A 26,707-nucleotide genomic window follows, 5' to 3' on the forward strand; every position below is an offset into this window, starting at 1 on the left:
GGTCCCTCGTCCCTCCTCCCGCCAGAGTCCTCTCGCGCCTGCCCCTCCCGCTGGCCACGCGCGCGCTCGCGCTAGCGCTCGCGCCCGCTCCAGCCTCTTGTGTGTCCTCGCGCCCCCCGCCCGCCCTCCCCGCGCGTAGTGTGCTCCGCTTCCCCCATCCTCCACCTCCCCCCTCCTGCCCGCCCCGCGCGCCTCCTCCCCGGATTCCCCCTCCCCCACCGCCGCCTCCTCCTCCTCCCGCCCCAGGGTGAGCGCGAGCCACCTCCCTCCCTCCCTCCCTCCGCCATGGATCCCAGCAACTGGAGCAGCTTCATCTTCCAGGTAACAACCCCCTCCCCCCGCCCCCACCCCCCTGCCCACACCCCCTCCCGCCCGCCCTCCCTCCCGTCCCACCCCCCATCCGCGCGCCCGGTGCGCGCGCAGCTGTCCCCCTCCCTCCCTCGCGCCCTCCCCCGCCCTCCCCGAGGCGCCGGCTGGGCGCGCGCGCGGCGGGGGCCGAGGCTGCTCCCTCGCTCCCCCCACCCCGCCCCGCCAGGCTCCAACCGCCGCCGCCGCCGCCGCCGCCGCCGCCCGGGCCCCCGCCCCCGGCCCCGGCCCCGCGGGGCCTCCCGCCCCCACCCAGGGGGCGTCGCCGCCGCCGTCGCCGCGGCGCTCCGCGGCCCGCAAGGCGCCCTCCTTCCCTCCCTCCCTCCCGCCGGCCGGGGTGCGCGGGCGGCGGGGCGGCCCGCGGGCCATGCGTTCGGCGCGGCCCAGCCCGGCCGGCCGGGGGCGGCGCCCCGAGCCCGGGCCCCGCGCGGCCCGCGCCCCCGGCCCCCGCTGAGCCCCGGGGGCCCCGCTGCGGCCGAGGCCATGTTCCCGGTGTTTCCTTGCACGCTGCTGGCCCCCCCCTTCCCCGTGCTGGGCCTGGACTCCCGGGGGGTGGGCGGCCTCATGAACTCCTTCCCGCCACCTCAGGGTCACGCCCAGAACCCCCTGCAGGTCGGGGCTGAGCTCCAGTCCCGCTTCTTTGCCTCCCAGGGCTGCGCCCAGAGTCCATTCCAGGTGAGTAGGGCCGGCCGCGGCGGCCCGGGCTCGGGGGGGACGCCCGCCCGCCCGCCCGCACCCGCGGCCCACTCGGCGCCTTGTCTCCGCAGGCCGCGCCGGCGCCCCCGCCCACGCCCCAGGCCCCGGCGGCCGAGCCCCTCCAGGTGGACTTGCTCCCGGTGCTCGCCGCCGCCCAGGAGTCCGCCGCGGCTGCTGCGGCCGCTGCCGCCGCTGCTGCCGCCGTCGCTGCCGCGCCCCCGGCCCCTGCCGCCGCCTCCACGGTGGACACAGCGGCCCTGAAGCAGCCTCCGGCGCCCCCTCCGCCACCCCCGCCAGTGTCGGCGCCCGCGGCCGAGGCCGCGCCCCCCGCCTCCGCCGCCACTATCGCCGCGGCGGCGGCGGCGGCGGCCACCGCCGTCGTAGCCCCAACCTCGACGGTCGCCGTGGCCCCGGTCGCGTCTGCCTTGGAGAAGAAGACAAAGAGCAAGGGGCCCTACATCTGCGCTCTGTGCGCCAAGGAGTTCAAGAACGGCTACAATCTCCGGAGGCACGAAGCCATCCACACGGGAGCCAAGGCCGGTCGGGTCCCCTCGGGTGCTATGAAGATGCCCACCATGGTGCCCCTGAGCCTCCTGAGCGTGCCCCAGCTGAGCGGAGCCGGCGGGGGAGGGGGAGAGGCGGGTGCCGGCGGCGGCGCTGCCGCAGTGGCCGCCGGTGGCGTGGTGACCACGACCGCCTCGGGGAAGCGCATCCGGAAGAACCACGCCTGCGAGATGTGTGGCAAGGCCTTTCGCGACGTCTACCACCTGAACCGACACAAGCTGTCGCACTCGGACGAGAAGCCCTACCAGTGCCCGGTGTGCCAGCAGCGCTTCAAGCGCAAGGACCGCATGAGCTACCACGTGCGCTCACATGACGGCGCTGTGCACAAGCCCTACAACTGCTCCCACTGTGGCAAGAGCTTCTCCCGGTGTGCACGGGGCCTCGGCCGCCCGCTAGGCCGTGGGGAGGGAGGGACGCGACGGAGGTGGCCTGGCCGTGGCTGGCGGGGAGGGAGGCGGCTGCTGAGGCTGGGGAAGGGGAGCCACTCCCAGGGCGGAGGGAGGAAGCCTCTCCCGGTTACCAGGGAGCAAGGGGTGGTCCTTTGTCGAGGAGGTGGGCCTTGGGGTTGACGGAAGCTTCGCGTGGGAGGAGGCGGCGGCAGCGGCTGCTGGGCTCCAGGGGAGGGATTTCCTGCTGAAGTGGCGCTGTGACGGCCTGGGCTCCGGGAGGAGGCGCAGGGATCCTCGGAAAGGCCTGTGGTGCAGTTTGGTGGATTTGGGGCGCACCACCTCCGCCCTAACCCCAACCCCAACGTGTCCCCAGGCCGGATCACCTCAACAGTCACGTCAGACAAGTGCACTCAACAGAACGGCCCTTCAAATGTGAGGTAGGAAGCCCCCCTCCTTCTGTCCTGGTTTTCATGATTTTGATCCTCATGGTAGCTGTCTGAGTCAGTCTCTCAGACCCCCTTTTTCTCTCTCTTCTTTTTGCCTTTTTGCTCCATTTTCTCATCCCTTCTTCAAGGTTTCATCATGTCACTCCTATTTCCTACAGATCAAAGATCCCCAAGGCTCTGATTCCTTTAATCTCTTGCTCCCCCCTCCCCAGCCCACCAAGCTTTAACTCTCCTGTGACACCCCCCACGCCCCTCCCCCCTCCTCAGAAATGTGAGGCAGCTTTCGCCACGAAGGATCGGCTGCGGGCGCACACAGTACGACACGAGGAGAAAGTGCCATGTCACGTGTGTGGCAAGATGCTGAGCTCGGCTTATATTTCGGACCACATGAAGGTGCACAGCCAGGGTCCTCACCATGTCTGTGAGCTCTGCAACAAAGGTACATGCCGAGGGCTGCCGGGAGGGCCAGGGGCAGAGGGTGGGCGCCTGGCCAGACGCCTTGCCACGGATACGGGTTAAGGGTGCTGTAGCCAAGAGCTCGTGGCGTCTAGATTCCTACAAGAGGTCAAGGGAGCAGCGGGGGACACCTGAATGAACATCATTAGACTCTAATAAGTCCTGGTTGGAAGAGATGATCTGCCAGAGAGGTTGAACCTCCTGGTCATGTGTGGGGAAAGCGGGAGTGGAACTTGGCTGCTCTGGGGAAGGAGTAGTCAAGAAAGCCAGTTCCAGGGGTCACAAGGCAAGGTTTCTGCTGCGCAGCCACAAGGTCTTGTCTCCAGCTCCTGGGGCAGGTGGAGTACACGGGCCGGGCTTTACCAGCACGCACCCTGCACGGGTAGCAGAGAAAGCTGCCTTCAGTCAGACTCACCGGTTAACTGGGTTGAGACCGCGGGGCACTGGAGGGAAGGGGACACAGCCGTCTCTGCTGAGGGTCAACCCTGCAAGTGGCTAGGAGTCAGTGTCTCGTCATCCTGGGAGAGGTCTCCCTGCCATGGAGAGTGAGTTCTGTAGGTACCAAGGCTGAGAAGCGGGCACCACATAAGCCAGGCCCCAGGCTCAGGGAGGGGCTGTGTCTACCAGCCCCAGCAGAGCAGTTGGCCCCAGGCTACCAAGGATACCGTGGGAGGAGGACAGGGCCATCTGAGGAGGGCATCCCCCGCCTAGGAGATCAGCCCCGTCTCCGGGGTCTCCGCCTGGCTGACCCCCGCCCCATCCCAATCCACCCCCCAATAGGCTTCACCACGGCAGCATACCTGCGCATCCACGCGGTGAAGGACCACGGGCTCCAGGCCCCGCGGGCTGACCGCATCCTGTGCAAGCTGTGCAGCGTGCACTGCAAGACCCCTGCCCAGCTGGCCGGCCACATGCAGACCCATCTGGGGGGGGCCGCCCCCCCTGTCCCGGGAGACGCCCCCCAGCCACAGCCCACCTGCTGAGGGGGACCCCCGCACCCACCAGGCAAGGCGTGGGGCATGGCTGGGGGGCGGGATGGGGGGTGTGGGGGACAACGGGGCTCAAAGGGCCCAATAGGGGATCTCAGGAAGGCGAGGGATGGCCATGTACCACTCAGGCTAGGGAGACTTCTGGGCACGGGGAGGATCCTTGAGAACTGCTCTGTCTGGGTGAGGATGCAGGCTGAGGCCTCTGGGGACCAGATAGGAAGTGAGCAACGGCTGTGTCCCAGGGGAAGCAGGCTGGGAAGGTGTGGGGTGAGGGCAAGGCTCTTGCCATTCAGATCGCGCTGTGATCCGTGGTGTTTCTCCTGTGCAGGTACTGGTGAGGTTTGTCCAATGGCGGCGGCGGCGGCGGCAGCGGCGGCGGCGGCAGCGGCAGCAGTAGCAGCCCCTCCCACAGCTGTGGGCTCCCTCTCGGGGGCGGAGGGGGTGCCTGTGAGCTCTCAGCCACTTCCCTCCCAACCCTGGTGAGCTCCAAGTTGGTTGCGGGGGAGAGGGGAAAATGGAGTATAGAGTCCCTTGGTACAAGCTCCTCTCCCCCCTCTTTTCCCACCAACTCCTATTTCCCCACCAACCAAGGAGCCTCCAGAAGGAAAGGAGAAAGAAATGTTTTCTTAGGGGAATTCGCTAGGTTTTAACGATTTGTTTCTCCTGCTCCTCTCTTCTATCAGACCTGACCCCACACAAACCTGTCCCCTCGGTTGTGTTGAAGTCCCCTGGACAGTGGGCAGGGGTGGCAGAGGACACGAGCAGCCACTGCCCGTACCCCCTCTCCTCTCTGTAAGCCCATGCCCTGTCTTCCCAGGGACTTGTGAGCCTCTTCCCTCGACGGTCCTCTTCTCTCCTTCCAGTCCTCTCCCCCTGCTGTCTGCAGCCCCTCCCCGGGGAGTTGGTGCTTTCTTTTCCTTTTTTTTTTTTTTTTCCAGGGGGAGGGAGGAGAGGAAGGAGGGGGATCAGAGCTGTCCCAAAGAGGGAAAGCGGTGAGGTTTGAGGAGGGGCAGAAGCAGGGCCGATAAAGGTTGTACCTTCATAAGGTGGTATGGGGGTTTGGGGTCAGGCCCTGAACATCGTCCTACTTGAGAATTTGTCAGAGGAAAAAGTCAAGGGGAGCAGGAGGAAGAGCCAGGAGGGCCAGAGGCAGAGAAGAGATGAAGTCTTAGGGGCCAGGGTGAGCGAGGGGTCCAGGGCCTAGAGGTGCTTCCTGGGGGCGGGGGAATGCAGCCAGTGTCCCCCTCCCCTCTTCCACCCCAGCTCCAGCCCTGGTCTTGTCTTTTCATCCCTCTTCCCCACGACAGAAGAAGTTGTGGCCCTGACCATGTCATCGTGTTCCTGTGTCCCCTGCATGTACCCCACCCTCCACCCCTTCCTTTTGCGCGGACCCCATTACAATAAATTTTAAATAAAATCCTGTTTCTGGCTCTGGATTGAATGAATTGCCCTCACTAAGAACTGCCCCCAACCCCAAGGGTTTCTTCTCGGCCTGGTGTCCGTCAATCCAGCCTTGCTCTGCCCTGTGAGGCTGTGAGGTTCTGGCTCCGCCCTCCCCAGGGGCAGCCTTACTGGCGGCAGCACAAATACAGGGCGGGGCCAAGGCTGTGGCTGTGGAGAGCAAGTTCCAGGTCTCTGGGGAATTCCCAACCCGTACAGGCCCAGAATAGCCCCTGGAGGTTTGAAGAGGCCCCGTCAGAAACCCAAACAGCTGCCAGACGGGAATGCCGCCCTCCCCCGTCCACACTCATGGCCGCTGCTCAGCCCCCAGCCGCATCCCTCCCCACGCGCGTCACGGCCCTGAGGCCATGGTGGGTGGATGCGGCTGCGGAAAGGCTGGGGAGTCCGAGCCCTAGAACTGGGAGCGGCGAGGTAGAGAATGAAAGCTGCACCTGTCCCTCATCCTGGGCATAGGCCACTCCGTGTTTACACGGGCTCCTCTGCCCAGTTCCTCCTGCCCCTTGGAATTCCCTTTCCTGTCCCCGCTCCGTCCTTTCCAGGGCCCCTTTTTTGAGCCTTCCAGCGCCAGTTTCTGCCGCTCCTTTCTGCAGGCTCCATTCTCTCCAAACCCCACCCTGCTCCTCCTCTGCAGCCTCCCCGCGTCTTGCCCCATCTTCCTTGCCCTCCTCCTGCTCGTAGGGACACCTCCACCCGGTCCTGCCTGTCTCACTGGTCCCGTCTCCTCGCAGAACCCTCTCCGTTTTCCCCCAAATCCCCGTCTCTTCCAGGAATCCCGGTGACCGTTGGCGGGAGGGGCCGGGGACTTAAGAAGGAGGCGTCCCCCCTGGAGGCGCGCGTGGGAAGGGGCAGGGAGGGGGCGCGAGTGGTCCCCGGGCCGGTTGCCTGGGTAACGCGTGGCTCCCTTGGGCTGGCGGGAGGGGCCGGAGGCTGGCGAGGGGCGGGGGCGGTGACGGCGGCGGAGCGTAGGGGAGGGGACCGGAGAGGAGGGGATGAGCACACGCGAGGGGAGAGGAGGGAGACCCGCCGCCTCCCTCCCTCCCTAGCTGACTTGCTTCCTCCCGGGCTGTGGCTGCTGCAAAAGCCAGCAGCGGCAGCGGGAGCTGTCCGGAGGCCGGCGTCGAGGTGAGACCCGGACGGACTGAGGCTGCGGGTAGGAGTGGACCGACCGACGGCTGACGCCGGGCGGACTGCACGGGAATGCGGGTGTCTGGAGGGCTGGTAGACCGCTGGGCGGGCCGAACCATCGGGAGGAGGCGCCAGCCCACCGAAGGCGAGGGAAGCCCCGGGAGAGGGGCTGACAGGGGATCGAAGGAGATAACCAGGTCCCCCAGAAAAGGGCGGGAGCGTCCTCGCCCTAAACGCGCAGCAAGAAAACCCGCACCGCCTGGGAGCCCAGGGAGGAGGGGAGGATGCAGAGGGAGTGGAATGCGAATGTCGGGTCCTCTGCCCAGTCGGCCTGTCGGAGTGCTATTTGCACAGCTCGTTGATTTTGGGGTGCTGGGATCTGAGAGTCTGGATCTTGTTGGATGGACCCAGGGAGAGACCCTGGAGAAGGTCCTGTTTACAAAAGGGTTAATCTTCCCCAGGGCTCTCCAAGCAGAAGACTTTGAGTAGAGCACTCCTCCCCCAGGGATGTCCCACCCTAAGGCAAAGGAAACCCCAACTTTTCTTCCTCTCCCTAGAGGCAGTGCAAGGCTGGCCCTGAGACAGGAATGTGGCCCAATTGGGCCTGCAGTGCTGAGCGCCCTCTTCCCTCCTCACCCCAAGCCTATCTCCTCCTCTTCCAGGGTTTGCCGCTGTCTCTGCTATTCCATCCTCCCCATAGGGGCTCTCTCCCCTCTCCCATCTCAAGATGGCAGCCAGCAGCTCTGAGATCTCTGAGATGAAGGAGGTTGAGGAGAGTCCCGAGGTTCCAGGCGAAGGGCCTGGCCATTCTGAAGCTGAAACTGGCCCTCCCCAGGTCCTAGCAGGGGTACCAGACCAGCCAGAGGCCCCGCAGCCAGGCCCAAACACCAATGCGGCCCCTGTGGACTCAGGGCCCAAGGCTGGGCTGGCTCCAGAAACCACAGAGACCCCGGCTGGGGCCTCAGAAACAGCCCAGGCCACAGACCTCAGCTTAAGCCCAGGAGGGGAATCAAAGGCCAACTGCAGCCCCGAAGACCCATGCCAAGAAACAGTGTCCAAACCAGAAGTGAGCAAAGAGGCCACTGCAGACCAGGGGTCCAGGCTGGAGTCTGCAGCCCCACCTGAACCAGCCCCAGAGCCTGCTCCCCAGCCAGACCCCCGGCCAGATTCCCAGCCTACCCCCAAGCCAGCCCTTCAACCAGAGCTCCCTACCCAGGAGGACCCCACCCCTGAGATTCTGTCTGAGAGTGTAGGGGAAAAGCAAGAGAATGGGGCAGTGGTGCCCCTGCAGGCTGGCGATGGGGAAGAGGGCCCAGCCCCTAAGCCTCACTCACCACCCTCAAAAAAATCCCCCCCAGCCAATGGGGCCCCCCCCCGAGTGCTGCAGCAGCTGGTTGAGGAGGATCGAATGGGAAGGGCACACAGTGGGCATCCAGGATCTCCCCGAGGTAGCCTGAGCCGCCACCCCAGCTCCCAGCTGGCAGGTCCTGGGGTGGAGGGGGGTGAAGGCACCCAGAAACCTCGGGACTACATCATCCTTGCCATCCTGTCCTGCTTCTGCCCCATGTGGCCTGTCAACATCGTGGCCTTCGCTTATGCTGTCATGGTGAGCCCCATGGGACCCTAGCCCAGGCCTGCTGTGGCTCCCAGCTTCCCGCCAGCGCTGCAATAGAGCCCCTGGAGTAATCCATGCCTTCCTTCCCCTCTCCTCTCTGCATGGATCCCACCTCCCCAATTCCAGGGCCTTTGTTTGCCTCTCCCTAGGACCTAACCCTCTGAGCCACCACTGCCCTGCCCCTTTAGGTGGGAGGGATATGGAAACACGTGTCACACAGCCTCGCTGACCTGTGCCCTCCTCCCCCTGCCCCTCCACTCCTCCTTCCTCCCTTACCCGCCATCTATGGGGCTGGCCTCTCTCTCTTCTGGATGACTTTTCCACCTGATCCCTTCTGGGCTGGCTTCTCCTGACCCCGGCCATGTGCCTCCACCCCTCGCCCTAACCCCAGTCCCGGAACAGCCTGCAGCAGGGGGACGTGGACGGGGCCCAGCGTCTGGGCCGGGTAGCCAAGCTCTTAAGCATCGTGGCGCTGGTGGGGGGAGTCCTCATCATCATCGCCTCCTGCGTCATCAACTTAGGCGGTGAGTGTGGGCTTGGGACAGGCAGGGGAGGAATGGAAGGGTTGGCAAGGGCAGCTTTACTAACCCCTGCCCCTGCTCTCTCCTGTCTGTCCTCCTTACCTCTCCTTTGTCTCTCCTTGTCTCCCCCTCCCCCCGTCTGTCCTTCCCTCTCCTCTCCCACAGTGTATAAGTGAGGGGCTCTGCCCCGCATCCCAAGACTTTTCTTCCTGTTGGGAGCTGCCTTGGGCCCATCCCTCCCCTGGGGGGAGCCCAACTGATGGCCCTGGCCCCCACCCCTAAGGACCAAGGGAGCCTGAGCGGCCTTGTTTACAGCTTCTGTCCTGCTCCTGCATCTTGCCAGGCTCCTCTGCCAACTGTAGGCCTGCCTCATCCCTGCACTGGTTCCAACCTCCCTGCACTAATGCCTGCATCACCTCCGGCCTCTTGGCCCCCTATCCCTGCACTTCTGGAAACCTCCCTGCACTCTGGAAACCTCCCTGAACACCTCCCCAACTCTGTGCTCTCAGCCTCCCTGCATCTCTCCTGGCCTCCCTGCACTTCTTCCAGCCCCCCAAATTCTCTGGACCTCCACCCTGGCCTCCTCCTCCCAACTTTCATTGTCTTGGCATCTCTCAACCCTCAGTCCTCTCTTCCTTCCCTTCTTTATCATCTCCCCTTTCCTCTCCACGTCCCGCCCCCTTCCTCTTCCTGCCTCCTCATCTCCCTTAAGCATCCTCTTCTCCAGCCCCCCGTCACCGTTTACTCTGCAAAATTGACAGCACTTAGACGAGGCTTGGGGGCGGGGAGCAGTGTTGGGAGAGGGCTCCCCAACCCCGGGCTCGGACTGTTCTCTGCTGGGACCACCCAGGGTCGGACACCCAAGGGTGCCTGGCAGGTCGCAGAGTTGGCAAGCCGGGCCTCGTATGGGGACTCGGGTGAGGGTGGCGAGTACTGGTTCCGAACGCACGCAGGGGAGAAGGGAGGGACGCGGCGCTGACCCTTCCAGGTCAGCTGGAGTTGACCCGCCCACCCGGGCTTTTCAACCCCAGTCCGCGAGTTTCTTTCTTGAAGGTGTGGGGGCTAGATTCATTCACGTGCTTCGTAACGAAATAATCCAAAAAATAGGACCAAAGCGCCCACTGGCAGGAGCGAGGGCGGGGCGGCGCGCTCTATAATTATTTTCTAAGATGATGGGGGAGGTTTGTTGCACGCGACAGCCCGCTGAGGAGGCGGGGACCGAGCTACAACGCGGTTCGGATTTGGCGGGGGTTTTTTTCCTTAAAAAAAAAAAAAAAAAAGAAAAAAAAAAGTCTGGGGGAAGAAAAAAACTAAAATTCTTAAAAAAAAAAAAAAAGGCTATTATCAAACTGATTTCTCCCTTTTTGTATGCCGGATGCTGCATGAGTCTGAAACACCAATAAACGGAGACTGCATGAGACTCGCCTCCAATCTCGGTTGGTTCCTGCGTTCGTCCCGCCGGCCCGGCGGTGCTGCCTTTCTGGCTGAACCTTACTGGGTGGTATACACATGCGCCTTCCCGGTGGCCATCTTTACTGTGGGCTGAAGCCTGTGCGCTTACTCGCGCATGTGCAAGCCTTCCCTCGCTTTCCTCTTCCAAGTAGCCTTGTCTAGAGCGGAGCCTCCCGCGCCATTTCTGTGCGCCTGCGTGGCGTGACCCTACGCAGCCTGGGAGGCGGGTCTTAGCTCCAGGTGCGTACGGCATCTGACTTGACGTGGCCCGCAACTGAAAGGTCTGGGGAGAGGGCGCCGCGTCCAGGTGTGGAGAGGGGCGGTGTAGAAGCGAGAAGAGTGGCCCGTCCCTCCCTTCCCCCTTTCCCTCTTTCGGAAAGTGGTTTCTGCGGGGCCCGGGAGCCTCGGAGTACCGAACCTCGATCTCCGGGGCGGGGTCCTTGGTGGGGACTGAGCCCCCCCTCCCGGGGACGGGCGGTCTGGCCGCGGAGTCCACTGCGGGAGCGTGATTGGCTGGAAACGGTCCCGAACCCCCAGGGGAGCCCGATCCCTGGGGGACCCTGGCTTCGGACTCCAGCATCTGTCGTCGCAGGGTCCCTGCCCCAGTGGCCTATGTCCCTTGCTCGGGGCCATGGAGACACTGCGGCCAGTACGGCGGCGCCTCTGTCTGAAGAAGGGGAAGTGACCTCCGGCCTCCAGGCTCTGGCCGTGGAGGATACCGGAGGCCCCTCTGCCTCGGCCGGTAAGGCCGAGGACGAGAGGGAAGGAGGCCGAGAGGAGACCGAGCGTGAGGGGTCCGGGGGCGAGGAGGCGCAGGGAGAAGTCCCCAGCGCCGGGGGAGAAGAGCCTACCGAGGAGGACTCCGAGGACTGGTGCGTCCCCTGCAGCGACGAGGAGGTGGAGCTGCCTGCGGATGGGCAGCCCTGGATGCCCCCGCCCTCCGAAATCCAGCGGCTCTATGAACTGCTGGCTGCCCACGGTACTCTGGAGCTGCAAGCCGAGATCCTGCCCCGCCGGCCTCCCACGCCGGAGGCCCAGAGCGAAGAGGAGAGATCCGATGAGGAGCCGGAGGCCAAAGAAGAGGAAGAGGAAAAGTAAAGGCACACCCTTACACCTTGTCCCGGGGCTGCTCCCCTGATGGCGGGAGGAAATAGGGAGGGGAAAATGTGGGACCCTGGAACCTTTGAAAGTGGAGGGAGGGAAGCCAGCGGGGGAGGAGGAACGGGCAGGGGAGAAGCACACGTGTGGGTGGGAGGGAGGGAGGACCGCCCTCACCCTTAACTATGTTCACCTGTCCCAGACCACACATGCCCACGGAATTTGATTTTGATGATGAGCCAGTGACACCAAAGGACTCCCTGATTGACCGGAGACGCACCCCAGGTACAAACGAAGAGGAAACAGTTGGGGGAGGTGAAGGGCCTCGGCTCAGTTACCCAAGATCGGCTCCCCTAGAGGCCTTTGCTTGCTGCCTCAGCTGCCACACAACTTACAGCTGCAGGAGAGAGTATTCACCCAGTAGCACCATCTTTATGACTTAGATTACTACCTTGTTTTCCTTTTTTTTTTTTTTTTTGAGATGGAGTCTTGCCCTTGTCCCCCAGGCTGGAGTGCAATGGCACGATCTCGACTCACTGCAACTTCCGCCTCCTGGGTTCAAGCAATTCTCCTGCCTCAGCCTCCCAAGTAGCTGGGATTACAGACGCATGCCACCACTCCGGGCCAATTTTTGTATTTTTAGTAGAGACAGGCTTTCACCATGTTGGCCAGGCTGGTCTTGAATTCCTGACCTTGTGATCCGCCCACCTCGGCCTCCCAAAGTGCTAGGATTACAGGCATGAGCCAATGCGCCTGGCCCCTTGTCTTCCTTTAAGAGACAATTATAATACAAAAAATTAGCCGGGCATAGTGGCGGGCACCTGTAGTCCCAGCTACTCAGGAGGCTGAGGCAGGAGAATCGCTTGAGCCTGGGAGGTGGAGGTTGCAGTGACCTGAGATCACACCACTGCACTCCAGCCTGGGCGAGAGAGTGAGACTCCATCTCAAAAAAACACAATTACAGATAATTCTTTTTTTAAAAAGATAACTAGTCATTGATTCTGGAAAATTAGTGATAATTCTATCATGTTTCCCATTCCCAGAAGTCCAAGTCCTGGCCTTTCAATATTATCTAGATCTGCATCCCTCTACTACCATGTACATTCTCTAATCACACCACTGGCCCCATTTCCCACCCCACATGCCTTCCTAGAATTTACCCTCAGAGTCATGCCTTTCCTTTTTTCTTTTTTTTGAGGGGTGGAGAGACAGAGTCTTGCTGTGTTGCCCAGACTGGTTGGTCTCGAACTCTTGAGCTCAAGTGATCCACCCGCCTCGGTTCCCAAAGTGCTGAGATTACAGGCATGAGCCACTGCACCCAGCCTAGAGCCATTCTTGATTTCTCTCTCTTTTACCTGAACATTCACACCAGCAGCAAGTCTTGGTAGCTATAAGGTGTACATTTCCAAGTACCTCTGCTAGTCTCCACTTTCAATACCACATCCCCATCCAAGCCACTGTCTTTCTTGCCTGGATAGTTGTAGTAGCTCCTAACTGGGCTCTCTGCTTCCAGTTTTTGCAATTCAGATGAACCTTTTAAAATATAAATCATATCACTTTTTTCTTTGAGACGAAGTCTTTCTCTTGCTCAGGCTGGAGTGCAGTGGTATGATCTTGGCTCACTGCAATCTCCACCTCCTGGGTTGAAGCAATTCTCCTACTTCAGTCTCCTGAGTAGCTGGGATTACAAGGACACGTCACCACGCCTAGCTAATTTTTTTATTTTCTAGTAGAGAGGGGGTTTCGCCATGTTGGCCAGGCTGGTCTTGAACTCCTGACCTAAAGCTTCCCAAAGTGCCTGCCTCAGCTTCCCAAAGTGCTGGAATTACAGGCGTGAGCTGCTGCACCCAGCCATAAATCGTGTCACTTTTCCACTTAAAATTTTCCAAGGGATTCCATCTTGCCAGGGAAGAGCATGTCAAAGGAGAATCCAAGCGCTTTTCCCGCCACCTCCAGTTCTCTGCACTCTTTGTTTTTGTTTTTGGCGAGTAGGGGAGACGGAGTGTAGCTGTGTCACCGAGGCTGGAGTGCAGTAGCGCGATCTTGGCTCATTGCAACCTCCACCTCCCGGGTTCAAGCGATTCTCCTGCCTCAGCCTCCCAAGTAGCTGGGATTACAGGCGCCTGCCACCACGCCCAGCTAATTTTTTATGTTGGCCAAGCTGGTCTCAAACTCCTGACCTCGTGATTCGCCCACCTCAGCCTCCCAAAGTGCTGGCATTACAAGCGTGAACCACCATGCCCGGCCTGCACTCTTCTTTGAACAGAACTCTGTTCTTGTCCTGGGGCCTCTACCCTTGCCATTCCCCTGCCCAGTATGTTCCTCCCTTTTCTTCACATTACCTGTGCCTTCCTGTCAATCAAGATCTTTGCTTCTCACCCTCTCTGAGGTCCAACCCTGAACCTCAGGTCCTCCAAGACAGAGGCCTGGGGACCTGCATGTTTAACCAGCTCCCCAAGTGATGAGTGAGGTCCAGGCAGGTATGGTGCACACCACCTCCATCCCTTCCATGTATCTTACCTTCCCCTTCTCCAGGAAGCTCAGCCCGGAGCCAGAAACGGGAGGCCCGCCTGGACAAGGTGCTGTCGGACATGAAGAGACACAAGAAGCTGGAGGAGCAGATCCTTCGTACCGGGAGGGACCTCTTCAGCCTGGACTCGGAGGACCCCAGCCCCGCCAGCCCCCCACTCCGATCCTCCGGGAGTAGTCTCTTCCCTCGGCAGCGGAAATACTGACTCCCACTGCTCCTGCCTCTAGGGTGCAGTGTCCGTACCTGCTGGAGCCTGGGCCCTCCTTCCCCAGCCCAGACACTGAGAAACTTGGGAAGAAGAGAGAAACCTCAAGCTCCCAAACAGCACGTTGTGGGAAAGAGGAAGAGAGAGTGTGAGTGTGTGTGTGTGTGTTTTCTATTGAACACCTGTAGAGTGTGTGTGTGTGTTTTCTATTGAACACCTATAGAGAGAGTGTGTGTGTGTGTTTTCTATTGAACATCTATATAGAGAGAGTGTGTGAGTGTGTGTTTTCTATTGAACACCTATTCAGAGACCTGGACTGAATTTTCTGAGTCTGAAATAAAAGATGCAGAGCTATCATCTCTTAAAAGGAGGGGCTGTAGCTGTAGCTCAACAGTTAGGCCCCACTTGAAGGGAGAGGCAGAATTGTACTCACCCAGATTGGAAAATGAAAGCCAGATGGGTAGAGGTGCCCTCAGTTAGCACCTGTCCCATCTCGGGCCCTCCAACCCCTCCCAGTCCCACTCCAGTGCAGCCAGCTGGCTCCAAGGTAGAAACCCATGAGCACTCAGGGAGCAGTGTGCCTTCAGCTGCAGCAGAAGCAGCCCGGAGGATAAAATGAGAACCAGCTGCACGGGCCCTTTAACTCCCAAGCCCCACCCCTGGGCTTGGCCTGCCTTGCCCTGCCGGGAAGTGATCCCCAAAGCAGGGTGAGAGTTCCCCATCTGAGGCGTTTGTTGCAGCTACCTGCACTTCTAGATGTGAGTACATTATACTAGCCCCCCAAACCCCAAATCGGGCAGATCTTTGTATCCCTTGAGGCTCTCTTTAGTCCTGTCTTGCTTTGAAGGGCCTTGCTTCTACTGGGGCAGGGAAAACATGTCTGAATCAGAGTGGGGAAGGAGGATGGGTGGTGGCTTTGCTTTTGGAGGTTTCACTTTCCAATAGTTGGAGTCTTCTGGGTTTTGAAGTAAAGGCAGATTAACACCAACACCGGTCCCCCACCCCCCTGCAACTCTCAGGCCTCTCTCTGACTTCAGGGTCCCACCCGGGAAATCAGGTGGGGAACCTTACAGGGTCATTCAGACCCCATCTTAGCCCTAGATCGGTGCTTGCTCTACTCACCTGCACTGTCCTGGGGACCTGGGCTCTGGCCTGTCACCTTGAGCTCCAAGAATGTGACCTGTACCCATTCAGGCCCCTTAACTCTGACAGATGAGGGTTTCTTACTGCTCCATGCAGGGCTGGGCCAGCTGTTGGCCTCAGTCGATCATTCAGGAAGTCATTAGCAGAGTGATTTCCAGAAGGCGTAGAATTTAGTGACCAAGGTTCTTTCCTTTTTGGGAGGAGAAAGTGAAAACTAGGATGCTCAGCTGGACCCACCAGCCTGAGATTCTGGGGATTTTAGAGCTGTCCCTTGGGAGCCAAGCACTTGGGGGTGGAGGTGATAGCGAGGCTGATGGGCCCTGTGTTCTCAGCTCTTTGCCTGGGTAGCCCCTGGGTGATGGGGGAGAGGCCAGCTGTCACGTGGGGTATCAGGTGGCTCTGCCAGAAACTCCCTTGGCACACAGAGCACTGGGTTGGCCCTCGGGTGTGGCTGTTTGGGCAGGACAGCCCTCTGTATGTAGCCTTGAGCAGGTAGGGGGGCCACCTTGAGTGGGTGGCCCAGAGACAGCCTCAGGGCTCCAAGGTAACGGGGTACTCAGGTTATCTTGGGTGCTGCCCTCCCAGGTTCTGGGGGAGCAAAGGCTGGGCGCTGGCCCAACTTACAGGAAACACTCACCTTTGAACTGCCATTGGCACCATCTGGGCAGTACACAGCCCCACCCAGGTCCTCTAGTCCTTGTTCTCGGCTTAGAATCTTTGTGTTTCTGCCTGAGAAGCCACTGCCTCCTAGTTTGTGGTCTCTACAGTTATAGCCAGGTTGGACTTCCGGCTCCGTCCTTTGATAACTGTGTGCTCTTGGGCAAATTTCTTAACTTGCAGGTTCTTGTGAGGATAACATGAGTTAATTGAGGGCACTTAACACTACCTGGCACAGATTAAGCTCATCTGAAGTGGGAGCTGTTACTTAGGGGCGTTTGCCTAGAACACAGGGTCCAGAGGCTCTCTCCCGGAAACTTAGACCCAGTGAGTCAGAAGTGAGGCCTGCAAAAAGCAGCAGGAGTGGGGTTAAGAATTCCAGCCCAGGGCTGGATGCGGTGGCTCAGGCCTGTAATCCCAGTACTTTGGGAGGCCCGAGTGGGAGGATGGCTTGAGGCCAGGAGTTCCAGACCAGCCTGAGCAACATAGTGAGACCCTGTCTCTGTTTGTGTGTGTGTGGTTGGGGTTTTGTTTTTTTTTTTTTTTTTAAAAGAATTATAGCTCGGTCCTATGATTAGGCAAGTTGAGAAAATATTGATGAAGATCAGGGGTTCTGAAGCCTGGTTCCTGGGGTCGCTTCTGATCTAGGCGGTTCTTGCCTCTGGTGACTGGTGTTAATTGGCAGGAGTGGGAGGAGGGAGGACAAGTGGAAGTCTATCTAGGCTGGCTGAGCTGTTCTGTCTCCCCCTCACCTCCCAAAGGCCACCAGGCTGCTCCCCTTCCCACAAAGTGGCCCAGTTAGACTGGAGCTCAGTTACAATTTCCTTGGGAAGAAAAGTTCCTAAAACTGTGCTGCTTTAAAAAAAAAAAAAAGTAATTTATGAGACACATTCTCAATTTCCATTAATCGTCTCCTAAAGGGGGTAAACCAGGAAGCTGCTGGGTGAAAACAGGCTGTTGGCAATTCCTGAGTCATGTGACCCATTCTCTAAAGACTAGAATATTTAACTTAAATCAGTGAGAAACTCTGTGAAGTTGTGTCCTTGTTTATACCAAACTTCATGTGCCTTTTCCTGAACCTGAAGCTGTGGGAAGGTCTGGGGGCAGGGCCGCGTCAACGACCTTACCTCCAACCTCAGGACTGCCTGGACCTGGGTAAGGGAAGGGGCTGGAGGAGAATGAGTGCAATTCCCTGCCCTTCACAGCCTGCAATCGGAGCTGTGTTTTTGTTTTTGAGACAGAGTCTCGCTCTGTCCCCCAGGCCAGAGTACAATGGCGCAATCTCGGCTCACTGCAACCTCTGCATCCCTGGTTCAAGCAATTCTCCTGCCTCAGCCTCCCGAGTAGCTGAGACTACAGTTGCCTGCCACCATTTTTGTATTTTTAGTAGAGACGAAGTTTCACCATGTTGGCCAGGCTGGTCTCGAACTCCTGAGCTCAGGCAATCCGCCTGCCTTGGCCTCCCAAAGTGCTGGGATTACAGCCACTGCGCCCGGCCTGAAACTGATCTTTATCCTCCTCCCAGTTCCTACTGTGCACCAGAGACCCTCCAGTCTCTAATACCTTTGACTTGAAGAGCAGTCATTTTTTTTTCTTTTCTTTTCTTTTTTTTTTTCTTTTCTTTTTTTTTTTTTTTTGAGATGGCCTCACTCTTGCCCAGGCTAGAGCGCACTCGTGTGCTCCATTTACGGCTCACTGCAGCCTTGACCTCCCAGGCACAGGCAATCCTCCCACCTCAGCCTCCAAAGTAGCAGGGACCACAGGTGTGCACCACCACACCTAGCTAATATTTTTTATGGTTTTTATAGAGACGGGGTCTCCCTATGTTGCCCAGGCTGGTCTTGAACTCCTGGCCTCAAGTGATCCTCCCATCTTGGTCTCCCAAAGTGCTGGGATTACAGGTGGGAGCCACCAAGCCTGGTCAACAGTCACTTTTATTCTCACTTCACTGGAGAGGAAGGCTCAGAGGCCAGTAAGTGGCCCAGGAGCATGCTGGCAGTGATAAAACCTGCTGGAGTGACATTTTCCCACTGGCTCTCAATCCTGGATATATATTAAGAGTCAGAGGCCAGGTGCGGTGGCTCACGCCTGTAATCCCAGCACTTTGGGAGGCCGAGGCAGGCGGATCACGAGGTTAGGAGATCGAGACCATCCTGGCTAACACAGTGAAACCACATCTCTACTAAAAATACAAAAAAATTAGCTAGGCATGGTGGCGGGTGCCTGTAATCCCAGCTGAGGCAGGAGAATGGCATGAACCCGGGAGGCGGAGCTGCAGTGAGCCGAGATCGCGCCACTGCACTCCAGCCTGGGTGACAGAGCGAGACTCGTCTCAAAAAAAAAAAAAAAAAGAGGGAGAACTTTTTACAATAGCAATGGGTGAACCTCACCCAGACCAATTAAATAGAATCACCGGAGATGGGTGGCTTTATAAAAAGGTCTCCAGAAGGCCTGGCGCGGCAGATCACACCTGTTATCCTAGCCCTTTGGGAGGCCGAGGTGGGTGGATCACTTGAGATCAGGAGTTCGAGACCAGCCTGACCAACATGGCGAAACCCTGTCTACTAAAAACAAAATTATCTGGGTGTGGTGGCAGACATCTGTAATCCCAGCTACTTGGGAGGCGGAGGCAGGAGAATTGCTTGAACTCGGGAGGCAGAGGTTGCAGTGAGCCGAGATGGCTACACTCCAGTCTGGGCAACAAGCGCGAAACTCCATCTCAAAAAAAAAAAAAACAAAAACCAGATTTCCAGATGACCAGTGTGCAGCCCGAGCCGAGAGTCTGCTTTAGACCAGAGCTGCTCAGACTGTAATGTGCATGCAAGTCATTGAGGGTCGAGTTAAAATGCCAGTAGAGTCAGTGGCTCTGGGGTGGGGCCCCAGGCTGTGTTGCTATCAAGCCTCCAGGTGGTACCACTCTACTCACTGCAGACCCCGTAGGCAGTGTGGTCACTTGGTCAATTGCCATTTAAGACTCACTAGGGGCCAGGTGTGGTGGTTCACGCCTGTAATCCTAGCACTTTGGGAGGCTGAGGCAGGCAGATTGCCTGAGCTCAGGAGTTTGAGACCACCCTGGGGTGAAACCCCATCTCTACTAAAATACAAAAAATTAGCCAGGCTTGGTGGCATGTGCCTGTAATTCCAGCTACTCGGGAGGCTGAAGCACGAGAATTGCTTGAACCTGGGAGGTAGGTGGATGTTGCAGTGAGCCGAGATTGTGCCACTTCACTCCAGCCTGGGCTACAGTCTCCAAAAAAAAAAAAAAGATTCAGTATATCAGCTACTCACAGTTGACCCTGAAGATCTCTGGGAAGTAGTGACTCATGACTCGTTTATTTATTAAGTTTTGCTGTAGCAGAAGTTTACTTTTGAGCCAAGAGTCTGATCCGGTCTCCCTCTTTTTTTTTTTTTCTTTCTTTAAAGAGATGGGGCCTTGCTATGTTGCCCAAGCTGGTCTTGAACTCCTGGCCTCAAGCCATCCTCCCACCTTCGGCCTCCCAAAGTGTTGGGATTACAGGTGTGAGCCACCTCTCTCAGGCAAGAGCCCCTCTTTTAACTAGACAATGAACCTGGTTTCTGCTTCGGACAGGCTATTTAGTTCCTGCTTATTTACCCTCATGGTGGGAGAGACCCTGGTGGCATTTGGGGTGAAAGCTGGCTGTGGTTCTTGCAGGAGCCTCATGACACCTGAGGGAGGTGTGATCAGGCAAGACTGGGCCTCTACACTGAGAGCCGACTAGGGCAGGTCTCAGAAGCAGAGACTGAAGGAAGTTGGGTGGATGAGTGGATCTGGGGAGCAGGGGCCAAGCCTGAGGGCTGGGCAGAGCCTTCCAAAGGTCAACACAATCCTTGCTATTGTCTTTTGAGGGCCCTGATCTATTTTAAGTAAAATGCTCTAACTGTGCATGTCATCTGGAAGGAAACCACAAAAAACTCAATCTGAGACTTGTCACCAATGTGCTGCCTGAGTCAAAGGGTTTCCCTGGCTCACCTCCATAGATGGCGAGGGTAGAAGGCAAGACCTGTCCTGGGTGGTCTAGGCAGAAGGCCCAGGTTTAGGGCATGGCAGGTGGGTGGTCAGGGAGGTGAGGTGGGGTCCTGGTGCTGATGCAGGGGCAGTTGCCGAGGGCTTGGCCTCAGAACAAGGCAGGAGTCCAGCCATGAGGATGACTCTTGCTGAGTCACTGAGCTGGGCGAGGCATTCAGACCCCCTGACTGGGCCCAGCTGGGGCGGCAGATGGTGGAGAGGCCTCAGCTGTGGGGGGTGTTGGGGAGATTATCCATTGATGAGCCAAATGGAGGCTGTTCCCAGAGCCTGCTTCCAACCTTGCACGGCCTTCTAGAGTTCAAATCTTTCCTGGGGGGGCCTCAGAGCCCCGTCCATACCTCCGCTCACAGCCCCAGCCCTTCCTCTTCTCCCATCTGGTTTCCTGGCCAGGTTTCGGCCCTGTGGAGAACCCTCCAGGGAGCAGTAGAAAAAGCTTCACTTGGCAGTAAAGCCCCTACTTGCTGTTCCATCCCTGCAGCTGGGGTGAAATAAGCCACTGACCAGTAAACAACTGAGGCTTAAACCAGCATGCCAGGTCAGGTGGGGAGCCCCCAGCACTGGTTATATTCCCTAGATTCCTCACTGGATAGGAAAGTTGGGCCTCAGGCACTCTTCCCTCCTCTGCAGTCAAACAGAGTGCAGATGAAGAGCCAGGCTCTGTTCCCAGTGCTTTATGTGCTAACTCGGTTGACGATGTTATCCATTCTCATTTTGTAGATGAGGAAACAGGCACGGGGTGGTCAAGGGACTTGTTCAAATCACTGATCCCATAAGGGTGAGAGCCAAGATCCAGGCATCCTGGCTGGGTGCAGTGGCTCCACCTGTAGTCCCAGTGCTTTGGGAAGCTAAGGCTGGATGACTACTTAAGACCAGGATTTTGAGACCAGCCTGGACAACAAAGACCTTATGCCTACAAAAAATTAAAAATTAGCTAGGTGTGGCGGTACGTATCTACAGTCCCAGCTACTCAGGAGGCTGAGATGGGAGGATCCCTTGAGCTGAAGAGTTCAAGGCTACAGTGAGATGTGATCACTGCACTCCAGCCTGGGCAACAAAGTAAGACCTTATCTCAAAAAAAAAAAAAAAAAAAGGCTGGGCGTGGTGGCTCACACCTGTAATCCCAGCACTTTGGGAGGCCGAGGCGGGTGGATCACAAGGTCAAGAGATCAAGACCATCCTGGTCAACATGGTGAAACCCCATCTCTACTAAAAAAAAAAAATACAAAAAGTTAGCTGGGCATGGTGGCAGGCGCTTGTAGTCCCAGCTACTTGGGAGGCTGAGGCAGGAGAATCATTTGAACTGGGGAGGCGGAGGTTGCGGTGAGCCGAGATTGCGCCACTGCACTCCAGCCTGGCGACAGAGTGAGACTCCATCTCAAAAAAAAAAAAAAAAAAAAATCCAGATCTAGGCAGTCCCAGCCCTCTGGACTCTAGGAAGTCGTCTTTCCAGAACAGAGCCCCGTATTGTGGAGCAACTGGGGGGTGGAATCAAAGGTGAGCAGGACAGGGCTATAGGAAGAAAAGACAAGGTCCCCATAAGAGTGGCGAGAGGAACAGAGCCAGGACATCGGAAAGCAAGCCCCTGTGTTCCCAAACCGCAGAAGAGGGAGCTCTGATGTTAGACAAGCCACCCTCCTACAAGCTAAGGGAAAGTAACTTTGAGCAAAAATGAGCAACAGAAAATTAGATCAGGGTCAGATCTCATACAAAGTTGCAAGATGAAAGAATGAGCAGCAGAATAACCTCCCTGTGATGTGGAAAGTGTGCCAGGAAAACAGACCCAAACTGTAACCTCTTTCAGAATGAGGCAAGGCAGTGAGGAAACTATGTGAAAACACGAAAGCAGCGGATCAGAGTTGTAAGCCCGGGCAGTCTGGGTTGGAATGGGTGCCCCGAGCCACGGGACCATGATGCCTCTCTAGAAAGACAGGACCAGGCATTCCACCAGGGTTCTAGTCCCGACAGCACCACTAACTTGCTTGTGGCCCTAAAGGATTCATTGTCCCTCTCTGGGTCTCAACTATTTAGAGCTCTACTGTCCAGTATGGGATCAACCAGCCATATTTGGCAATTTAAATTAAAATTAGCTGGGTACGGTAGCGCACACCTGTAATCTCAGCACTTTAGGAGGCTGAAGCGGGAGGATTGCTTGAGCCCAGGAGTTCGAGACCAGCCTAGGCAACATAGCAGGACCTTGTCTCTGCAAAAAAAATGAAAAAATTAGCTAGGCATGGTGGCACATGCCTGTAATCCCAGCTACTCGGGAGGCTGAGGTGGGAGGATCACTTGAGCCTGGAGGTTGAGGCTGCAGTGAGTCATGATTGTGCCACTGCATTCCTGCCTGGGCAACAGAACAAGACCTTGTCTCAAAAAATAATTTAAAAATTTAGTTCCTCAGATGCATTAGCCACATTTTATTTTATTTTTTTCCAAGACAGAGTCTTGCTCTGTCGCCCAGGGCTGTAGTGCAATGGCACGATCTCTGCTCACTGCAACCTCTGCCTCCCAGGTTCAGGCAATTCTCCTGCCTCAGCCTCGCAAATAGCTGGGATTACAGGCACGTGCCACCATGCCCAGCTAATTTTTGTATTTTTAGTAGACACAGGGTTTCTGCATGTTGGCCAGGCTGGTCTCAAACTCCTGACCTTGTGATCTGCCGACCTCAGCCTTCCAAAGTGCTGAGATTACAGGTGTGAGCCGGCATGACCGGCCATTAGCCACATTTTAAGTGTTCAGGAGCCACATGTGGATGTGGCTAGTCCAAAGACAGCACAGATTTAGAATATTCTCATCATTGTAGAAAGCTCTATTGGACGCTGCTGAGTAAAAGGGTTTTTTTGGTTTGGTTTGGTTTTGAGATTGGAGTCTCGCTCTGTTGCCCAGGCTGGAGTGCAATGGCACGATCTCTGCTCACTGCAACCTCTGCCTCCCAGGTTCAGGCAATTCTCCTGCCTCAGCCTCCCAAATAGCTGGGATTACAGGCACGTGCCACCATGCCCAGCTAATTTTTGTATTTTTAGTAGAGACAGGGTTTCTGCATGTTGGCCAGGCTGGTCTCAAACTCCTGACCTTGTGATCTGCCGACCTCAGCCTTCCAAAGTGCTGAGATTACAGGTGTGAGCCGGCATGACCGGCCATTAGCCACATTTTAAGTGTTCAGGAGCCACATGTGGATGTGGCTAGTCCAAAGACAGCACAGATTTAGAATATTCTCATCATTGTAGAAAGCTCTATTGGACGCTGCTGAGTAAAAGGGTTTTTTTGGTTTGGTTTGGTTTTGAGATTGGAGTCTCGCTCTGTTGCCCAGGCTGGAGTGCAATGGCACGATCTCTGCTCACTGCAACCTCTGCCTCCCAGGTTCAAGCAATCCTCCTGTCTCAGCCCCCCTAGTAGCTGGGATTATAGGTACCCGCCACCACAACTGGCTAATTTTTGTATTTTTAGTAGAGACGAGGTTTCGCCATGTTGGCCAGGCTGGTCTCGAACTCCTGACCTCAGGTGATCCACCTGCCTCGGCCTCCCAAAGTGCTGGGATTACAGGCGTGAGCCACCACGCCCGGCCAAGTTAAAGGGTTTTTAAACAAGAGCCGGGGAGTGCAATGGCATAGCTGTAAGGCAGCAGGGGGTGGTGGGGACCGTGGTAGGTGGGAAAGCTTGTGTTCCATCTAAATGGGGCAGCTGCTGCTTGACTGTAGGCTGTATTGCTGGTCTTCTAATTCTTCACGTGAAGCAGGAATTGGGATTTTGTGAAGACTCACAATTTCTAAACAAAAAGTTGAAGTTTTACAGATCGTGGGGCTCAAGTATAACTCCTCTTGGGCTGTATCCAGCCTTGATTCTGTAATCTGTGGCTCCTGCCTGTTTTTCCTTGGCCAGGCCACTCCTTTCTTCCCCTCACTTATATTTTTCACCTGGGGTTGGAGGCTGGGTAGATGGTGGAATTGATGAGGAACCACTTTTTTTTTTTTTTTTTTTTTGAGGTGGAGTCTCACTCTGCCTCTCATAATGCTGGGATTACAGGCATGAGCCACTGCACCTGTCCTGGCCAGACATTTTTGAGGCCACCACCAGACAAAAGAGGCTCCTCATTGGCCAGGTGTGATGGCTCGCCTATAATCCCAGCACTTTGGGAGCAGAGGTAAGAGGATTGCTTGAGGCCAGGAATTCGAGACCAGCCTAGGCAACATAATGAGACCTCATCTCTACAAAAAAAAAAAAAAAAAAAAAAATTAGCTAGACATGGTGGCATTCACCTGTAGTCTCAGCTACCCAGGAGGCTGAGGCATGGCTTTTGTGAGCTATGATCACACCACTGCACTCCAGCCTGGGTGACAGAGTAAGACTCCGTCTCAAAAAAAAAAAAAAAAATTCTGACCTGAGTCTCTTAAGGATGAGGCTCTGGAGCACCTAGTAAACTTGGTCCCATTTGTGTGACTCAAAGGGACATGTCCAAAGTCCAAAGTGCTGGGGGCAGGGATGGGGCTTAGGTAGGGCATGTGACATTCCTGAACAGGCCAAGCACTGGGTGAAACTACTCAGGATTCAGAAGCAGGTGGGATGGGTGGGTGGAACATGATAATCATCCCCCTTCTCCTTCCTTTCCACCCTACCCTTGCTCACAACTGCAGGAGCTGAGGATGGGAGAGAACTGGGGAGGAGGGGGCCAGAGTGATTTGCAGTGTTACTAATGCAGCTGGTTCTATGGAAGGCTCAGTTCCATGTGGGATCCCTTTATGAGCAGTGGACTAGGTCTTCACATTCAGCCCAGGATTACTAAAGCATAGGAAAGAGGGGGGGAACATAGACACAGCTCATGTAAACATTCCTTTTGTTTGTTTATGGCCGAATCCTAGCCACTGGACTACCTGAGGCATACAGATATTCTTTGGCTATGGGCCGACATTTGAATACAGCTGGGGCCTCAGGATTCTCTGAAATAAAGGGCTGCCTCCCTCTGGAGGAGCCAGGCAGCTCCTCAGAGCAGCTGCCCATTGCGTGCTGGACAAGGCCATGTCACCACCTCCATGGCTCCCCAGTTTCCCAGCTTGCTGTATCTCTCCACCTTAAGAGACTGGGAGCACCTTGATCTGAAGCTCTTTGCAGTGCTGGTGGCAGTGTAGGGGGAAGTAGTTGATGGGAGTGAGGGAAAGGAATTGGCAAGGAACCCTGGGCCTCTGTGGCTCACTGCATCAAGCAGTTCTTGGCAAAGGTAAGGTCAGGATGGGCTGTGTCATCTTGGGTGGGGTGAAGACAGGGAGCAGTGGGCATGCAGATGTGGACAGGGAAGGGTGCAGTGGCCTGGCTGGAGGAGGTAGGGCCGTATCCCACCCAGAGTCTGTCTCCAGATTCATGCCTGCCCCACCCCAGGCTCCCCAGGTTCATCCTGTGTCCTCTCCTCCACCTACCAGTCATCTTCTTGTGAGCCCTGGGCTTAGGAGTCACCATGGCAACTGAAGAGTTCATCATCCGCATCCCCCCTTACCACTATATCCATGTGCTGGACCAGAACAGCAACGTGTCCCGTGTGGAGGTTGGGCCAAAGACCTACATCCGGCAGGACAATGAGAGGTGGGTGTGGGGGCTGGGCTGTGGGGGATCCTTGGGGATGTGGGGGCCTGTTCGGCTGGCATGATGGTCCTTATCCTCCTCCCTGTTCCCAAGCAGGAGTGGCCCTCGCTTGGGCGATAGAGAGGTTTCTCTCTCATTTGGTGTCCTCTTTGGTAGTGGAGACCTGGTCCCAGGTCCTCACACCTCTTCTCATCTTCCTGCAGGGTACTGTTTGCCCCCATGCGCATGGTGACCGTCCCCCCACGTCACTACTGCACAGTGGCCAACCCTGTGTCTCGGGATGCCCAGGGCTTGGTGCTGTTTGATGTCACAGGGCAAGTTCGGCTTCGCCACGCTGACCTCGAGATCCGGCTGGCCCAGGACCCCTTCCCCCTGTACCCAGGGGAGGTGCTGGAAAAGGTACCTGGTTTCCTCACTCCCTATGCCCCACCCTACCTGTCCTCCACCTGCCTCGGGCTCTATACTGCTGCCGCCTTCTTCTTTTTTTCTTTTCTTTTTTGAGGCAGAGTTTCACTCTTGTCTCCCAGGCTGGAGTGCAGTGGCATAATCTCGGCTCACTGGAAGCTCCACCTGGGTTCAAGTGATTTTCCTGCCTCAGCTTCCTCAGTAGCTGGGATTACAGGCACCCGCCACCATGCCCGGCTAATTTTTGTATTTTTAGTAGAGACAGGGTTTCACCATGTTGGCCAGTCTGATCTCAAACTCCCGACCCCAGGTGATCCGCCTGCCTCGGCCTCCCAAAGTGCTGGGATTACAGGCATGAGCCACTGTTCCCAGCCTGTACCGAGTTCTAAAGGGAAAACAAACCAGGGCAGTGGGAGGGGTGGGGAGAGACACTTGCTGGCTCTCACCAAGGGTGGAATTGACTCACTGTACCTCCACTCACCTCCAGCCACCCCCATCCTCCACACATGCCCCAAACACACCTGCCTCTTTTCTGAGAACTGTTGGCCCATCTCACCTTCCCAGGCTCCAGAGCCTACCAGAAGTGCCCAGCCAGTCTGGCATTAAATGACATGTGCCAAGGTTAAGCAGTTCATTCACCCAGTGCCAGACACTGGTGGGCAGTGCCAAAGCAGCAGTGACAAGCCCAGGCCCCAGGCTGTGCCTGTTCTAGGAGAAGCCATCACAGGCCTGAACCTACAGCCAGGCTCTTGCCCCCGTTGGCCTCAGGCCTGGGCCTGAGCAGGTGGGTGTCCCACCTTCATTCCTTTACCTGTTCTTCCACCTTTACCTTCTGGCCATTTAATGGTTTTGGGGTTTTTTTGTTGTTGTTTGTTTTTTGTTTGTTTTTAATAGAGACGGGGTTTCACCGTGTTAGCCAGGATGGTCTTGATCTCCTGACCTCATGATCCGCCCGCCTCGGCCCCCCAAAGTG

At 57.2% G+C, this 26,707-nt stretch overlaps 4 protein-coding genes and 1 long non-coding RNA gene across 16 annotated transcripts in view; 4 read left to right on the top strand and 1 right to left on the bottom strand.

Moving 5' to 3' along the window:
- The first annotated feature begins 181 nt into the window (after positions 1–181).
- Positions 182–5,347, top strand: MAZ (MYC associated zinc finger protein). Of its 6 annotated transcripts, none has more exons than XM_055365759.2 (6): positions 182–321; positions 955–1,041; positions 1,134–1,993; positions 2,389–2,452; positions 2,729–2,900; positions 3,698–3,900. In XM_055365759.2, the coding sequence occupies exons 1-6, from the start codon at positions 286–288 to the stop codon at positions 3,898–3,900; spliced, it is 1,422 nt and encodes a 473-aa protein (XP_055221734.1). In that variant the 5' UTR covers positions 182–285. The 6 variants fall into 6 exon arrangements, 5 of the variants coding, with proteins under 5 accessions (XP_055221734.1, XP_030862981.1, XP_055221735.1 ...); XM_031007121.3 differs by lacking the exon at positions 3,698–3,900 and adding an exon at positions 4,235–5,347 and having other exon boundaries at positions 185–321; XM_055365760.2 differs by lacking the exon at positions 182–321 and having other exon boundaries at positions 570–1,041.
- LOC109023655 (uncharacterized) lies at positions 1,802–4,238 on the bottom strand. Of its 3 annotated transcripts, none has more exons than XR_008672633.1 (4): positions 4,028–4,238; positions 3,333–3,450; positions 2,876–3,016; positions 1,802–2,613 (listed from the first exon to the last, which is right to left on the bottom strand). It is a non-coding gene; the product is annotated as an uncharacterized lncRNA (long non-coding RNA). The 3 variants fall into 3 exon arrangements; XR_004069210.2 differs by lacking the exon at positions 4,028–4,238 and adding an exon at positions 3,718–3,853; XR_008672632.1 differs by lacking the exon at positions 4,028–4,238 and adding an exon at positions 3,718–3,803 and having other exon boundaries at positions 3,333–3,402.
- Positions 5,348–6,332: 985 nt separating the features above from the next.
- On the top strand, positions 6,333–10,048 carry PRRT2 (proline rich transmembrane protein 2). Of its 3 annotated transcripts, XM_019011764.4 has the most exons (4): positions 6,333–6,489; positions 7,155–8,098; positions 8,499–8,631; positions 8,794–10,048. In XM_019011764.4, the coding sequence occupies exons 2-4, from the start codon at positions 7,220–7,222 to the stop codon at positions 8,802–8,804; spliced, it is 1,023 nt and encodes a 340-aa protein (XP_018867309.2). In that variant the 5' UTR covers positions 6,333–6,489; positions 7,155–7,219; the 3' UTR covers positions 8,805–10,048. The 3 variants fall into 3 exon arrangements, with proteins under 3 accessions (XP_018867309.2, XP_018867307.2, XP_018867308.2); XM_019011762.4 differs by having other exon boundaries at positions 8,499–10,048; XM_019011763.4 differs by having other exon boundaries at positions 6,345–6,517; positions 8,499–10,048.
- A 637-nt stretch (positions 10,049–10,685) lies between these two features.
- Positions 10,686–14,280, top strand: PAGR1 (PAXIP1 associated glutamate rich protein 1). The gene is made up of 3 exons (XM_004057449.5): positions 10,686–11,174; positions 11,381–11,463; positions 13,714–14,280. Exons 1-3 carry the CDS (start codon positions 10,693–10,695, stop codon positions 13,911–13,913), a joined length of 765 nt encoding a protein of 254 aa, XP_004057497.4. The 5' UTR covers positions 10,686–10,692; the 3' UTR covers positions 13,914–14,280.
- The window catches only part of MVP (major vault protein), a 29,612-nt gene continuing 16,618 nt past the window's right edge, over positions 13,714–26,707 (top strand). Inside the window, exons 1-3 of one of the 3 annotated variants that reach the window (XM_004057443.4) lie at positions 13,714–14,671; positions 25,170–25,329; positions 25,533–25,728. In XM_004057443.4, the coding sequence (XP_004057491.1) occupies positions 25,205–25,329; positions 25,533–25,728 (321 nt within the window). In that variant the 5' untranslated portion in view covers positions 13,714–14,671; positions 25,170–25,204. Of the gene's footprint in view, positions 14,672–25,128; positions 25,330–25,532; positions 25,729–26,707 lie in introns of all 3 variants that reach the window. The other 2 variants (XM_063700127.1, XM_004057444.4) reach the window with 2 other exon arrangements.

Source organism: Gorilla gorilla, chromosome 18, assembly GCF_029281585.2.
Source record: "Gorilla gorilla gorilla isolate KB3781 chromosome 18, NHGRI_mGorGor1-v2.1_pri, whole genome shotgun sequence".
NCBI lineage: Eukaryota > Metazoa > Chordata > Mammalia > Primates > Hominidae > Gorilla > Gorilla gorilla.